Genomic DNA, 16,649 nt, shown 5'->3' with positions numbered 1-16,649 from the left:
AGATAAATATATAATATACCTGGATATTGTTCTCATTTAACTTAATTATATTACCACAATGGGGTATTTTTTGTCGATTCCAACACCAGCATTAATCATTTTCTCTCTCCAGGCGTCGACGCTGTGGCTGTTGGGGTCCTTTTCGTTGCACGAGGACAGTTTCATGCCTGTGTGGCCGTCGTCCTCCTCAGATTCGACTCTAAAATCTCACTTAAAACTATTTTAAGGATGGAGACTGTTGAAAACACAACCCCAGCCGCTGGAGCTGCCATGGAGACTAAGGATGACACAGACTCTTTCACAAAAGTAAAGTCTAAAAAGACTCAGAAACGAAAACGTGAACAAGATGGAGCGGGCATGGACACAGAGGAGCCCGTGGCCTGCAAGCGGCCGCAGTTTCCCCCGATTTCAGGCGACAAATTACGGGTGAGTACCATCCGTGTGTAAGTGTCTTGTGTCGGTCTTAACCAAAATGAGGAACACAAAGTTGTTGTCAATGTTACACATCTCCATAACCAAGTAGACAGGGGGTGGTTTGCGCTTGCGCAGTGAAGACTTGTGACAACATTAAATAAAGATACTGTATGTTGTTGTGGCAGCACAGTGGGGAAGCAAAACATAAACTGATTGTAACTTAGTTGTTTCTGCACTTTTCTTGCAAGATTGTGATACTTTGAATTGTATTTCTCCTGATATCACTACACAACACCCAACACTTCTCACATGCAACAGCTGCAGTTACTTCCTACTTTGCATGATATCTTTCTAAATGCAAAACATTGGATAAGCTTGTAAGTAACATCTATCCTGTGGGTTAGATAGGGAGGGTACATGGACTGCCAGACTCTTTATTATTTGGGTTTTCCCAGCTAGTCGTTGTAACAATGATTAACTAAAGGTGTAATTCAGATCAATCCTAATCAAGTGCCACAGATTACAGCTGTCAATGTTGTGTCCTTGGTGTTTAAGGGACCAGATGAGATGCGTAAGATCGCTGTCCCAGCTCACAGATACACCCCGCTGAAGGACAACTGGCTGAAGATTTTCACACCCATCGTAGAGAACCTGCAGCTTCAAGTTAGATTCAACCTCAAAACTAGGAATGTTGAAATCAAAGTAAGTTTCCCCAGCACATCCAAGCGGTTTCTGACAGTTGTTTGCCTTTTTGCCACTTGTACTGGATTTCTCAGGCTGCAACAGTTCTGTCTACAATGTGTCTAATATTCCTTTTTTCTTTCAGACATGCAAAGACACACAGGACATTGGGTCGCTCACAAAAGCAGCAGATTTTGTCAAGGCGTTTATTCTAGGATTCCAGGTTGAAGTAAGTACACGTTTGCTGAACTGTGCAAGTTTTCATTTTTGCAAGGTATAGCTATTCTTAACAGGTTTCTCAGTCGGTTTTTTTTTTTAAAGTATGTGCATTTGTTGAACAAACATAACGTTTGGAGCAAGTGGTGGCGATCTAGACTGAACTCTAACAATATTCGATTATAAACAAATATTTATTTGATTGTGGATGTTTTTGTGAATGTCCCTGAACCTCAATTGTTTCATGTGTTTTTTGGTTTGTGATGTAACACTCACGCTTTCTCTTTCCAGGATGCTCTGGCTCTCATCAGATTAGATGAACTCTTCCTAGAAAGCTTTGATGTCACGGACGGTAAGACGGCACCAACGTTGTGCTTCTGTCTGCTCTGAATTTGTATATTTTATATAACGCTTTTTTCTTTTCTTTTTTTTTTGCTGCTACTTCAAAATGAACTCGGTGTCCAATCTCTGTCTATTTAATTTAATTTAATTGTACCTCTGGTATTGTCTGTTTTACAGTGAAACCTTTGAAGGGAGACCACTTATCCAGAGCCATTGGAAGAATAGCAGGGAAGGGAGGAAAAACCAAATTCACCATTGAAAATGTCACAAAGACTCGCATTGTGCTTGCAGACACGTGAGTGCTCTTCACTTGTCCTGCCACACAACTGGAAAGAAATGTATTTATGTCTGTTAGTTTCGGAGCTCAACTACAGTAAACAGAAGTTTGAGCATTCCGTTTTTGTCATGCCATGTCCAGAAAATATCTACTTTGAACTAACACTTGTTTTCTTTTACATTTCAACACAGGAGACTCATTTACTTGTTCGAAAATGTTCTGATTCACAATTGTTTCTTTTACTTGAGTCACTGTTGACACAAAAACTAAAAACGGCATTGTGTTTAATGCAGGAACAACTGTGAATTGCAGCTCAATTTAGGACTATCATGCTGTTGTAAACCACAGATGAATGTTTAATTCATGAAGCATTTAACACTCCTTCATCTCTCTCAACAGAAAAGTTCACATATTAGGATCTTTCCAGAATATCAAGATGGCCCGGACGGCAATATGTAACCTGATCCTGGGTAAGAAACATTTTTTCTGTGTAACTGACAAACTGTACAACAAAGGTTGATGTCATTTGTGGAGTAAAACTTCATGAATCCACATGTGGTGCTGAGAATCGACCTTTAAAAACCCCTTTTTGCCCCAACAGGAAGTCCACCTTCGAAGGTTTACGGCAACATCAGAGTGGTGGCCAGCCGGACTGCTGAGAGATTCTGAAGTCTTACTAACAGCTGTGTGTATTTATCTTTCCTCCCGTCGGCTGGTGGAATTCCCACTTTGATCTGCGTCAATGAGTAAAGACTGTTGATTCCAGTTTGGACTGACACCTCAGGTTCTTCTGTTATGGCTTCATGGTGACACATTTTTGGATCCACTGACCCAAAACATGAGGCAAAATCATGATGTGGATAAACCAAGTGCATTTATCTGTAAATAAATAATTTCAATCCCTACAAACAAATTAGTTTAATTTTGTTACTAAAGTGTATGAGATGTAAGATTTTGGAGCAGAAATTAATTCATTAATACTTAAAGATACTGTATTGTATGCTGCCACTGTGGTTCCGGTCAGTAACATACTGAAGGGAAATGAACTTTAACAAAAAAATATATAGAAAATCCAATACTTTCAACATTTCAAAGTTTATTTAAATTTTTAATTTTCATACAGTATCAAGTTTCCAACAGTCCCACAGCATAAGATGCAGCATGCAGAGAAAGGAAAAAAAAAGGTTCTCAAACTTAAATCTTCTCAGTTTTCCCCACACAAACTAAAAAGAACCCAAGTCCCTCTGAGAAAAAGAAGCACTTACAAACTAAAGCGCGGTCTGAACTATACAGAGAACAGAGAGCCAGAACTGCATTTAACAAATACTTATATACAAAAGAAAGAAAAAAAAATCAAATTTTCCCCTTTTAAGCTGAGTACAGTGTGTGGCAGTTTGAGACAGGATCAGATATGCAACTTTTACTGGAATAGAAGCATCTCGCTGACCCGGGTAAAATACAAAAAGTTACATGTAGTTCAGTTCATTTGGATTACCTCTCATAATATGTGTACATTTACCAAAGTTTGGCAACATCCATATTGTATACCATTAAATTCTTAAATATATATTAACATCACCATCCATGTGTAAACAAGAGGATTATTTCAAAAATTGATCTACATGCACAACAAAAAATATATTTCCATGTCATGCAAGCACAGGGAGGCCCAAGCCGTGCAGAGCTTTGGGATGAGGGACAACAGAGCGCTCCAGATTCACATCTCTGACTGAAAACTCTGGTTCAAACCAGCAGTCGGCCTCCGAGGCAAAACGAAAAGCTATCCTGATGCTGTTTTACAGTAGGAAGCATTTTTCCCTTAGAAAGTCGAATTTGGTTGATCTTTTTAAAACGTTTTTTCTCCCTGTTTGTTTTAGTGGGTGGGAGGGGGAGAAAACGAGGTGTCTGTGACAGGACGGGAAAAAAAAAAGTGGGAGAAGAAGCCAACTTCTGAAATGTACACTTTCCAACCCCGCCCCCAAAAAACTACAATATACAGTCTATCCCCATTGCACATTGATCATGCCAACAACGTGTTAAGATGTTAAGTGTTCATGTTGCGATAAAGAAAACTAACCCGCCCTGCACTGTACTGAGGAAGTATTCAGGAGGGCTCATGAGAAGCAGAGGCTTCTCCTCTTGCTGTTAAAGAAGAAGATGAGCACACATTGATTACCTAATATACACATATTAGTTTAAAAAACGCTGCCTGCAGATAAGTCTCTTAAAATGCTATACACTCGCACAGTGTTCACGCTCAAAACTATCACCCTCTGTTCTCAGCCAAGCCTGTCAGTCTCTTTTCTTTACATTAAGTCTTGAAATTGTAATGAATTCAGTTCTTTTGTCAGTGAGTGTGGAGCTGTTTTCTTTGCATTGCAGACTGTCTCATGGATTCACGCTGTTAAATGCTTCATCGAGAGTAAACCGCGCGTCGGTCTGCAGCCACAAATTACTTTGGAAAAGACATTTTCTTGGCATTAATTAGTCTACCTATAACTATAAGACAGGAAATGAGGATGATCTGCAGCAATATAAACACATTCTTCAGGATGGATGGAACTAGTGACCTTAGCATAAAAAAAGAAATAACATTAATTGCTCTGCTGAGAGTGTCTGCAAGCGTTACACATCTAATCCAAACTGCTTGTATGTTAAGCTAAAAACCGGAGGACAAAAAATCGGAATTTTTAGTTTTGCACCTTGCAGATGGAAGTGTCACAAGAGCGACAGCGGTGATGATGGGTAATAACTTGGACTGGTTTCTGGATATGTTGTGGTTGGCACTTCATACCCTACTTTTCTAGTTGTACTGTAAGTCAAGTGTTAAAATACTATTCACTTCCCCTCACGAGACAACCGTAGATATACTTGTATTTTTTCTTCTTTATAAAAGACAAGAACAAAAAATAAATATCAAAAATAACAATTAACAAAAAAAAAAGAGAAAGGATGAAATATGAACAAGCCCACCAGCCTCTTCACTGCGCCCCCTTTCTCCCCCCTCATCCAAAAAAATCGGAGATGCTCTTGCAAACGACAAATAGCTGTCCTTCAGTCTCTTATAAAGTGCAACGACCGGGTTATTGAGAAGATTTATAGTTCAATAACACTTCAAAGTTGGCTTCATGAGGCCTGTGGTTTCTGAAAGAAAAAGTGGCTTCACAGAAAGAGAGAGAGAAAGAGAGAGATGAAGAGAAAGAGAAAGAGAGAATACTTCCATTGAGTTACACAGAGAGCGTTTTGCCAGACGTCTTGAGCAGATCTTAAGAGATGGTGGAGAAAGCGGCTGTCGAGGAGGAAGGGATGGGCAGGAGGGGGGAGGTCGGCCAGCGGAGGTGCGCTCACACGTCCACCACCATCTTTTTGTGTATATCGAGACCGCCGACCACCTGGAAGCAGACGGAGATACATCTGTTAATGAAGCGCTGTCACAGGGAGGAAAGTTGAGCTACTATTAAGGAAATAAAATCAAAATCGCACAAAATCACTGATGGCTGGTTTTTATTTAGCTCCCTCAGCTTCATGGTCCCGGCTCTGGATATACTCTTTTCATATCGGACATTTAAAATTCTCATCGCAGGAAAAAGTACAGGTGTTACTAATCACATTAAGCATTGCTCAGTTCCATTATGTGTCCTGCTGAGTCATGACAGGGAAGCAGAATTAACTGTAGCGGCTCCTCAGGACTGCTAATCTAATTTCTTGCTGTCACGGAAGATTTAAGTCAAGCTATTATTTCGACAAATCATCTCCCAGACCATAAACGACTGTCACCAGAGAGGACTTGAAATGTCTTGTTTTGTCCAACACCAAAATATATTAATATTTAATGAATGTAAAACAATAAACCATTACATTAAAACATTGCAAATTATACTATTAAAGAAAATCACCAGAGAAATATTTAACAAGGTGTGAGCAAAATCTAAGCAGCAGACAAGGTCAACTGTGCAGTAGGAGTCAAGCTCAAAGAACGAAAAACAAACTCAAATCTATATTATTGTGGATCCTGCTGCTTTTTTTGGCAAGACCTGACCTGCTCTGGAGCCACGATTCCTCAGTCAACTGATCTAAATGGAAGAAGTGTTCACAACCGCTGATGATGATTGATTTCCCTCCCACAGTCACCAAAATAAATATTGGGAGCCACATATCTTCGGAACATTCTGACACTTAAATTGCCTTTTTTTGTGTGGAAAATTTGCGATTGAATACTTTCCCACTGCTGGAAGACAAGTTACATCACAAATGCACCAGACAAACAGGGAACAGTAGGAGGCAGCAGATCATAGAACTTTTCAAACTACATCCAGAAGACGTGAAAACTAGTTTGAAAAAGGTAGCTCCAAAAACACAGTGGGCATCATATCCACTGCTGCTCTTTGCTAGCAACATCGGCTACCATTAGCTGATTAGCTAATGGCTCAGTTAGCCATGGAGCCAGTGGCCCCGGAGTCTCTCTGGACCAGGACCTCAAATCAAAAGGGGCTTAACTCAACTCAACTGGATTTGGCAGCCTTGAATGAAAGTGAACGCGGCTGAACAAAGTCTCCAAAACTGACTGTGGTCAGTCTGGGCAACAACGTCCACTGAGGAGACAGGAAGTGTAACCCACTTCATAACAAAGGCCCAGCTTGTAATGGGTCATCTTTGTTATACAGAATCTTTGACCCAACCAACCAAATCAATGAAGGCAACCAATCTGAGGCAGAGCGGGGAAGCTCTCGCCAAGAAATGTAGTTTGATCCTCAATAACACCACACCTACACGTCACAGTCTCCAGCCAAGCCGACAGTGGAAATCTGCTGCAGAGCAACAGAAGACATTATACAACACGCTGAGCAGTCCTCACTGTAACTTTGCCAAGGCTACTACTGCACACCATCCAGCCTCTTCTCAGTAATGACAAACTCAAGTTGGATCTTGACTGTGGAGACCCCCTTCCCTCGAGGAAAAGTCTGTCAGCGCTTCACGACAGTTCAGTTTTACCAAGAAGACGTTTTATTATCCTGCTGAAATCTCGCAGCCTCACTGGAGAGTTGAACACTCTTTTCATTATGCGAATAAAAGCCATTTACAGAAATGTATTTTTACACCCATTGTGATATTTTTACCCTCTTTGATTCAGTTTCTTTCACCCTACAGAGCTCAGATCAAAACCACTATAATCCAGACTGAAATCATGTCACACATTCTCCTCCCTGAACCTTCAAGTGTTTGAGCCGTCGCGCTTTGTTGGAGGAAAAAAAAAACGGAAAAAAAAGGGATCCAATATTCTCCTGCGCCGTCCTGGAAATACACTCCCCGCAAGAACGACAGCCTTTTTTAGTTCAAGGCTCCGGAGACGCAGCCATCAAATGTGGGCCTTGTGTCTGTCAGCCACGACTGGTGCCTTTCATTTCAGAATCAGTCTCAGATCCGCTGGGGTCCGACAGGGACGTGACACATGGATGATACTTTTCAACAAGAGAGAACTAATTGTGCAGAAGGAGGGCTCTGTTTGTCCTCTGATCTGAAATTCGATAATTAAATCATCCCATGTACCGTCTATCTATCCAGTGTTTTAATCAGTGTGAAAGCAGTGTGACGGCCATGCAGTCACAGATTAGTAAAATCTTGGATCTCAGTCTTAATTCTGTGGGTTTTGTGACTGTGACCAGAGCAGATTCACAGAGTAACCCCACTATAATACCGTCATCTCTCCAGGATGAACTCATTTCTGTGTTTCCGTGACCTGCATAACAGTAGCGGCATCTTAATTTGATCTACATCGAACTCCAGTAACTCCATCAGCCATCCATCCAAAAATATACACAGACTGTGTCGCTTCATTCCTTCAATCCTTTGACTGCCTCCCTCATCGGATCGCTCGACTCTTACTGAATCTTTACTTTGACTTTTAGAGACGTGAGATATTAAATCTTCACTCTCAGCCTGATGGATGTTTTCACTGGGCTTAAATAGTTGTAACGCACAGACGACAATCCACAAATACGAAACAAATCAGAAGAAAAAGTAACTTTTTTGAATGTGTCTTGGAGACCATATCATTTCACCGGTGCAGCATGTAAAGGATCATCTTTGTTATTGACAATCTTTGGCTTTATTGAATAAAGTCCTGAATGTGGAGTTCATTCAACAGAATACCATCTTGATTGTGAAGGTTAACACAACAGAGTCGCTGCCTGTTTGCCGTGCGTCTTTTCCGAGCTCGCCCTTTCTCACATGATCATCCCAGGATTTTGAGAATTACGTGAAATTCAACAAATTCAACAGAATTTCATCAAACACACTTCTGTTTCTTTCTCATTATGCATACAAGCTCATTTCACACATTGCAAATGTCGTTAGATAAGATTTGGCTGAAAGGAATCAATGTGAAATAAGTCTTTTATTTGTTGATTTTTATTTGGTTGCTGTGCTCCTGTAGTATAACACATCCAAAGTGCCAGCTCAGTAGTTTTAGTGTCCCATCATATGCTGCAAGAACTCAGCAGCCGATGTTTATAGCCCCTGACACCATGTTTCAAAAGGAGGCGTGAAACTGAAACCCCGTGTTGTCGAGCCAGAGCAAAAATCTGTTGAGTTTTTTTGCCCCTTTGACATTTGCCTTCATCGCAACAACCCGCATCAGCAGAAATGTCACCGCACCCAAAATACCCCGGGAGGGCTCGGACTTACTGCACAGAACTCTTCGAAGGATATCCTGCCGTCTCCGTCCTTGTCTGCGTTGATTATGGTTTTGTCCACGATCTGCTGGAGCTGCGTGTCCTTCAGGTTGTTGCCTACCATCATCTTCAGCACCTGGAAGAGCTCGCCGTTGGAGATGTAGCCGTCCTTGTCCATGTCGTAGATCCTGAAAGCGACTGTGGTGCAGGGCGTGGTGGGAGGAAGGGAGGGACAGAAGCAGGGGGGGACGGGAGGGACGATCAGTTACAACGCAACAGCTACAGATCACCAGATGCTACCACAACTTGTCTTGGCGACAGGAAACGTTTGAAAGACTTTACATTGAGTCTTTCGCCTTTACATGTTCCTAAACGTTGTCCCTGTCAGGGCTGAGGAATATATCAGCATTATATTGTTATCTTGATTTGATACTTTATGTTTATCATCTTAGATTTTGGATCTTGTTACATCCTCTTTTTTCTTTTTCCTGGCTGCATTAGAATAACATGTTGTAATGTGCTGATGTAACCAGGATGTTCTACTTGTTCTAATACTTGCCTTTACACACCGAGTCATTATATCCACATTACTGATGATTATTTATAAAAACTGTAGATGTTGTTGCTTTACTAGCCCTCAGCCGTTAAGCCAAAAACTGAATTTTAAACACCGCTCAACAATCAAGAGATTTTATCCCCAGTAGCTGTTTATAGCTGCAGCAGTGGGGGCAAGGTGAGGCAAACAGAACAGGGGAGGCACGGGGGACAGGACGAGCCGACACGTTCTGGGAATAAGAGACCGACCAAACGTGGTTTATTTTACTTACATCGAAGCTTCTGCTCCTTGTCCCCCTTGACGCTGAACTGCGAGACTCCCTCGATGAACTCTGGGGGAGAAGAGAACAACAATCAGAGCTGTGGGATTTACAGCTAATGTAACCTGTGAATATGTTCTTTATGATGGGCCTTATCATCGCCAGAGCTGATTAATCAAATCAACAAACGGCACAGAACATAAACTGAGAGTCAATCCACAGCTATAGAAGAATATAGCAGCGTATTATAACTCATTTCTCAGCTCTTATTCGATGATAGGACATTGTCAAGTTACTATTTTATGGACATCTAAGAATTCAGATTTGTGGAAATGAATTTTACAACATGGAAAGCGTGTTGTAACGTTCATCTTTAGTTCCCCGTCATGTATTCAGCTCAGAAAGTAGATTTTTCTCCACCATTCAAATGCAGAGTACTTCTGTGTCAACATGATCCTCTGCTAGTCATCATCTCTATTACAGTAAATGAGATTCGGATCACGCTAAATGCTAATGGACCTTGCTACAGCTGGAAAACATAAGCCCCTGCACTACAGTACATTAATGCAGTATTAACATGAACCCTTATGTTCGCTCATGCTGCCGTCGTACCTAAATGACGTGCAGTATTCTCAAAGGTCTTAATGGTGGATTAACTTCCTGTACTGGCCGTTCCTGCTAGTTATGTTTCAGTGGTTGCTGCTGACTAACATGGTCCAGTATGAATGAAAACTCATATCTTCTGCATATCTTCTTAGCTGTTGCTGTTCTTTGGGGGGTTTCTACTGACTCCAGGTCAGCAGAAGTTAATTCTTGTTTAGAGGCTTTAGGGGTGCACAGGATTGTTATCTTGCACACAGTCCAGTTCAGACTTTTCTCTGTGATTTTTACTGATATATACAGTAAGTAATACATAAATAGTCATTATCACATTTACTCAGCACACTTCACTTAACACCCTATTTATTCATGTGCATGTTGGTCACTTGCACAGAACCACAAACAAGTAAGTAAGAAAGTGAAAACCTGAATGGCTTCATTTCAATTATAGCGCTTCCGTCTGTCGATGTTCATCAACTGGTGGAACAAAGTCCAACCCTTAATTGAAGCCACTAAATGGCAGAAATGTACATGTTCTCATACCAGTGTTGTGTATTTTATTCATGATTTTGATCAACAGAGGGGTTTCTGGAACAAGATGGGAGGGAAAACAGTGTGAGGAGGTGGAGTTTGTTTTTATAACCAAGTTGTTCTCAAGCGTCAAGTTTTGACCTCCTTACATAGTTTTGATAAACAAACATTCATAATCTGTAACAAAATACTCTGATTTCAAGTGAATGCATTTTTAATCAGTTAAATTCTGACCAGCCATTAATTGATGAATGATGAACTAGTTTGTTGAGCTCCTGTTTCACAGACATGATGTTCTCATTCTGGTCAATTTTAAGCTCATGTCTCTGGCGCCTCTGTATCTGATACCACTGTTCTGTTTTGGGATGTGCTTGCTTCCCCTATGCTTGCAAGGAGTGGCGAGATTGGAGCCCAGATGCCAAATATCAACTCAGTGCACTCTGGATTTAAAAAGCAAACCCATTCCAAGTGTTGGCTGGCTGAATTTCACACTGTAGTTAAATATTACAGCCTAAACAGATGAGTTATAATGACTGTTATAGTCAGATTACTGAATGTATGTCTTCTTTAGTGCTCTGCTGAAGTCACATTAACATATAAACTGTGAAAACAGCAATCCAGAGTTCAAAACACTGAATTTAAAGTAAGACAACTTCAAGAAAAGCCCTTCTGAGTTATGATAAAGCTGTGATAAAGTTTGGCAGAGGGCCAGCTTGTTTTACGATATCAGCAGAGTTGTGTTATCTCTTAACAGTTCACAGACGAGCAAAGCTGTAAACTGAAGAACTGGGTAGTTCCTGCAGTGTTTATTGCATACCTTTAAAGTCCACCTCTCCGTTTCCATCCGTGTCGAATATGTCGATAACTCGCTGCACCAACGGGTTCTGTTGGAGCTCCGGCAGCGACATGAACTCTTCCACGCTGAGCGAGCCAGAGTTATCTAGGTCGAGTTTCTTAAACCTCTTGCCTAGCCGCTTAATCTCATCAGCATCGACTGCACAAAGACAAAAAGAACAAGAAAAAAAAAAAAAAAAGAGGGAGAAGATCAGGATGAGAAACTCACAGCTGATGTGTAAATATTCAGACGATGTTGTTAACCATCTCATAAATCATCCAAACTGTACGGAAACAAATCATGAAGTGGGTGTGGATCAGATGCACGGCGCCCTGATGGCCTAAGATGACTTCCCTTTATGGCTGCTCTTAGTTTAGGAGGCTGAGAAGAAGAAAATGGACGAGATAAAAGTCAAAGCGCCGGTGCACTGTCCACCTACAGCAGCCTTCTCCGAGGACAGATACAGAACCACATACGACACGCAGGTGGATGATCACGCAAAATATAAATACCTCTTTACAAAACACCTGCACGAACAGTCATCATACATTTTAGTAGCCATCACCACTTGCAACTAGGTCAAGGACACCACTTCCGGCCTGCACAGAGCCACAATAACCACAGTACATTATGTTCTGCTTCTTTCCACAGAGACCTGAAAAAGGTGCAATTATTGAGAAAGCTCCAACTGCTAGATGGCGAACATTACAAGAAGCCAACCCCGTTACTGCTCCGACACTGAAACGAACACTGCACAAAAAAAAGAAAAAGGTAGGAGCTAAAACACTGAGAGACAGACCGACAATACATAGATACACCTTTTGAAAACTTACATACTTTGTTGTCTCCTGGTGCTTTTTTAGCAGAAGGTGTCCGGATCTTTACCTCCCCTGCCATCTGAAGCAGCCCTAACTCCCTGACCGGCACACTGGACAATAGCAAGGAGTAATCCAGAAGCAATAACAAAGCCAGTTGTTAATTACTATATAAGCTCATTCACACACAGTCACGTGAGCCCATCAGCCAACCACAAACTACTACTTCGCCCGCTTTAATCTGGGGTCCTAAATGAGCATCGGGCTATCTATTAATCTTAACACCTTGCTCACAGAGCCAAGGAGCAGTGACAGATTTATGAGACACAGGATTCAGTTCGTTCCAGGTCCGATCTGGTTTAATGACCTCGGTGAGGACAGAGAGTTCCGGTAAACAACAGGCTCTATTTTAAATTCACCTCATAAAAAAAAAAAAAAAAAAAAAAGATGTGGTCATCCCATCTTTATCTCTCTTTGCATGATATAATAAAAAGAGCAGAGAGAGGGAGATGGGTGTGGGCTCTGTTTTGGGTCTCTGACATGCTGTGCTACATCAGCACGATGACTAATCAGACTGTGAGTGTGGTGGAGGAATGGAAGGGAGAAAGTTTGGACGAGCAGCAGCAGACGCGCTTGTAGGTAAGAAACCAGGCAGCACAGAGGAGAGTAACCTCTGCAGTCTGCTGAACTCTACATCGACGCTGCTGCACATTTATTGTCCTTGGCGCACCCAGTCGTGATGTAATGTTCCTCTACTGTCGCTAAAGCCAAATGGTAAAGCTCACAGGAAGTTACTTGATAACAAAGTGAGTTGTTATTTGCTTAAGGTGCCGTTAAATCACTGAAGGGCATCGCGTGCAAAAAAAAAAAAAATCAAACGGTGACGATATTATACGCAGTAAATGCCTGAACTTAGCACTCGTTTCAAGCAGTCGTAAGCAAACAGTGGAGGAGATTTTCTTAAAGCAAAAGTGGCAAAATTCACTTGTTCTAGCTTCTTAAACGTGAATATTTGCTGGAATATATTTGAACTGCTGGTCACTGTTAGTGGGGCGGCACTGAGACGAGGCACTCGAGAGCTCAGAAATCCACCATCTGGCAGCGTTTAACAACTTAAACAAATCGTCCACAGGCTTGTAAAGGAAAGTGAGCGAGGCGGAGAATGTCTCATTTTTCACGTCACGTTACAATCTGCTCACATATGTCCAATAAAAAAAGATTTATACCAGTTAATTGCTACAAATGGTAACACAGAGCCCCTTTAACTTGAGAGAAAAGAGAAAACCAAGACATTAAAAAAGGACTATTACCATTTGAAGATCTTATTGTTCCCCCTGTATGACTGATAGTTGGAGTAAGAACTTGAATTAATTCCTGTCCTATCGTTCCTCGATGGTAATGCCCTTCTTATTCATGTTCAGCATTAACATCAGTCACTGGTAAACTGTACCTGTGTTCCCTGTAAGCACCTGGTAAACTGAATTGGTGTTGCAAAAAAACGTTGCAGCCTTTCGATCAATACGCTTAAGCTAATAAGCTTCTTGTCCTGTACATCAGTAGGAAACACAGCCGCTCGGCACACAGTGAATGTTTGTTGTACTGTGTGGACCGGGTCAGTACTTTACCACTTTGTTTTCATGCTCCTGACTGCTCCTGATAAGTGATGAATACTCACACGAGTACAGAAAATCCGATTTACGCCACAGGGTTTCTGTCTCGACTCAGGTGTGAGTTATCAGAGCGGAGCACACGGCGGTCCTCTGACTCAAAACACTTCCTTATCAGCAGCCTCCTGTTTCCTGTTCACAGCTCATGACGCACAGCTTAGCTCATGGTGGTTTAGACCTGTGGGGGGGAATCAATGCCACAGATAATCACCATACTGGCTTTAGTGCCCCCTTAAGCCACGCTTATTAAATCAAGGTATCCTGTGGCACAGCTGGATGTGTCTTTTGTTGGTTTAAGTTACACATGTTCTTTTGTGATTTTCTTGTTCTTCTTTCTGACACATTTCCTGTAGTTACCACACAGACCAGCTGAGAGAACAGCTCTTCCTTTTGGTTCCCCAGTGACTTTATGGTTAAAAAGCACCAGGTGCTATTTTCAGCGTTGCCTCATGAGGAGAAAATGGACCACTCAGGTATTTCAGTATGAAGAGTTCAACTTCAACACCGCAAATGCCATTTTGTGAGGGGCTCTGAAGAGTCAATGACAACAACGAGTAAACATTTAAAGCTTCGATGGGACGCCAGAAAGACGTGAGCTGTGTTTCTCTGAAGAGCAGCGATTGGGCAGAGCCAAAGATTTAGAAGACGTCACTTTTGTCCTCACCTGAGTGAAATCCCGTCTGCTATGACTTTGACTGGGAACCTTCGTTTGCTTCCATATGAAAGGAGCATTGCAATCAAAAATATTATCCTACCTCATGTTCGTGCACTGGACCGCAAGATCACCAGTTCAAATCCCGGCTGTTGGTGAGGCAGTGTAAGGCTATTTCTGCATTTCTAGCAATGTACATCTTTGAGCAGGAAATCCATTTTCTAGTTATTAGCTGCGGCTCTAAAAATATGAAAACACTTGTCACTCTGTAAACTGCCTCCAGGAGAACTTCCCTCCACACAGCAGATGTAAAGCTTAATCTTCCAAACAGGCTCTCTGTCACAGTTTAGCTTCCTTTTGTTGCCACACAGGCAGGTCAGCGGGATAAGCTGAAAAAAATTGCTCTGACATTTACAATGCAGAGCAAACTTTCGGTGCTGCCGTCGCTGAGCGGGGAACATCTGAACGCCGTGCACAGATCCCTTCCTGCTGTCTGGAGCTGCCAAGTGAGTAGGTACATGGATTATTCACGGTAGCAGGGACAACAGCTTTCTCACAGTCTGAGTCTCGCTTCCAGGTCTCGAACCAACAAGTTCTGAGTCTGCCAGCATCACACACAGACGTGGCTCTCCGTTGAGCCAAATAAAACTTGTGATTAAGACTTCTGCTATAGGAGTTAATTCAGCAGACTTATAAAGCATATGGCTCGTACTGGAACCTGTTTTGGTAAGGTTCCTAAATCATACCATCGCTGGAGGTTTATGGCCACTGATGACAACCAATAAACTAATGACGTCCTCTGATTTACCTGTCATTATCTCAAGCTCTCATGCAAACTCTTTCCAGTGAGGGACAATTCCAAGATCACCAGCTTTACAAGCACTGACTGCCATCATCCTTCGCTGCAGCCAAAATCTCAAAATCTGGTGCGATGACAGGTACTAAGAACTGTCCATCAAGTAAACCCCTGTTGAGTGTTGGTCTGCTTACAAGAGGAATGAAATGAAAAATTAAAAACTGGAACAAAATGTCCCTGTGCTGACAGGACAGGTGATACAAACGTGCTCTGCTCAAATGAGATGCTTTTATTTTACAGCAAGGTTGAATTTTTAGCCAGCATGCACATTCTTTCAGCCGAACATCGATGAGACAGACGTCTGTTCCCTGGTTGCTCGTACTACGGCAATATTGGCTGTTCCGAGTGAGATGGTCTGTTTGTATGCTGACGCATCCTTTCTCCTAAAAAAACCCTCAAATATTCCCAAACTGCTGATTCACTCCTGAGAGGGAAGTAAACATCCTTATCATCCTTTAATGGCAGTAGCACTGTTTGAATGTTCAGGGCAGACAAAGCAAAACAGGATCATGATATGAATCCATGTTTTCATTTTCCAATGGACAGTTAAACACCAGTAGATTCCTTGCTGACCACCTCTTGCAGACAGATGTGTTTGTAACCCCCAGTGACAGTTCATCACCTGCATGTTTGCAGCAGGTACGGCTGCAGTAATGAGGGCGATACTGGAAACTGACATTCAAACACACACCTCTGTCCCTCGCTGCTAGTTAGAATATGGATGATGGTAAAGAAGAGCTGCAGATTTGACACAATGAAGTATATAAACAGTAAACTCTTTTTTTAATTAAACTTCACAGTAAGAGAAAGGGATTCGGCTTTCAACTAAGTGCCTTTCATTACTTTTATTTGGTATTTTAAAAATAACATAGCGGAATAATGTGGACAAGGATGCATTTATCATCAAATGGACCATTCAAGGTAAAACCGTGCAAAAACAAATTTCAGAGCGCTGCACAATCCTAGCAGCTCCTCACACTGCTATGCTAATGAGCGGCTCTGAGGGAGACCCAATGTAACTGTGAGATGATTATGATAATCTCATATACTCCACCGCAGAGCACAACACACACACACACACACACACACACACACACACACTTTCATAAGCACTGCATGCACTCTCAACTGTGTTACTAGGCAACTGGAACCTGTTAGCCCCCCAAAGTAACCCACACATACACACACACACACACACACACACACACACGTACAAATACACAATGAACATTCAAACAATGGTTCACGAGGTGTATGCATGAAAACACATGCATATG

General features: G+C 41.8%; 2 protein-coding genes across 3 annotated transcripts in view; one reads left to right on the top strand and one right to left on the bottom strand.

Annotated features, from left to right (window-relative positions):
• The first annotated feature begins 112 nt into the window (after nucleotides 1-112).
• Nucleotides 113-2,839, top strand: pno1 (partner of NOB1 homolog). The gene is made up of 7 exons (XM_037122565.1): nucleotides 113-426; nucleotides 970-1,116; nucleotides 1,241-1,324; nucleotides 1,603-1,663; nucleotides 1,831-1,948; nucleotides 2,330-2,400; nucleotides 2,532-2,839. The coding sequence occupies exons 1-7, from the start codon at nucleotides 229-231 to the stop codon at nucleotides 2,597-2,599; spliced, it is 747 nt and encodes a 248-aa protein (XP_036978460.1). The 5' UTR covers nucleotides 113-228; the 3' UTR covers nucleotides 2,600-2,839.
• Nucleotides 2,840-3,006: 167 nt separating this feature from the next.
• The window catches only part of LOC119033000 (calcineurin subunit B type 1), a 31,352-nt gene continuing 17,709 nt past the window's right edge, over nucleotides 3,007-16,649 (bottom strand). The window contains exons 1-5 of one of the 2 annotated variants that reach the window (XM_037122566.1): nucleotides 12,216-12,359; nucleotides 11,365-11,541; nucleotides 9,429-9,488; nucleotides 8,615-8,799; nucleotides 3,007-5,322 (exon numbers count right to left, since the gene is read on the bottom strand). In XM_037122566.1, the coding sequence (XP_036978461.1) occupies nucleotides 5,275-5,322; nucleotides 8,615-8,799; nucleotides 9,429-9,488; nucleotides 11,365-11,541; nucleotides 12,216-12,279 (534 nt within the window). In that variant the 5' untranslated portion in view covers nucleotides 12,280-12,359 and the 3' untranslated portion in view covers nucleotides 3,007-5,274. Of the gene's footprint in view, nucleotides 5,323-8,614; nucleotides 8,800-9,428; nucleotides 9,489-11,364; nucleotides 11,542-12,215; nucleotides 12,360-16,649 lie in introns of those variants that run through there. The other variant, XM_037122567.1, reaches the window with a different exon arrangement.

The sequence above is a fragment of the Acanthopagrus latus genome, chromosome 15 (assembly GCF_904848185.1).
Source record: "Acanthopagrus latus isolate v.2019 chromosome 15, fAcaLat1.1, whole genome shotgun sequence".
NCBI lineage: Eukaryota > Metazoa > Chordata > Actinopteri > Spariformes > Sparidae > Acanthopagrus > Acanthopagrus latus.
Note: the sequence above shows the minus strand (reverse complement) of the source record. Positions and strands in the feature narration are given on the sequence as shown.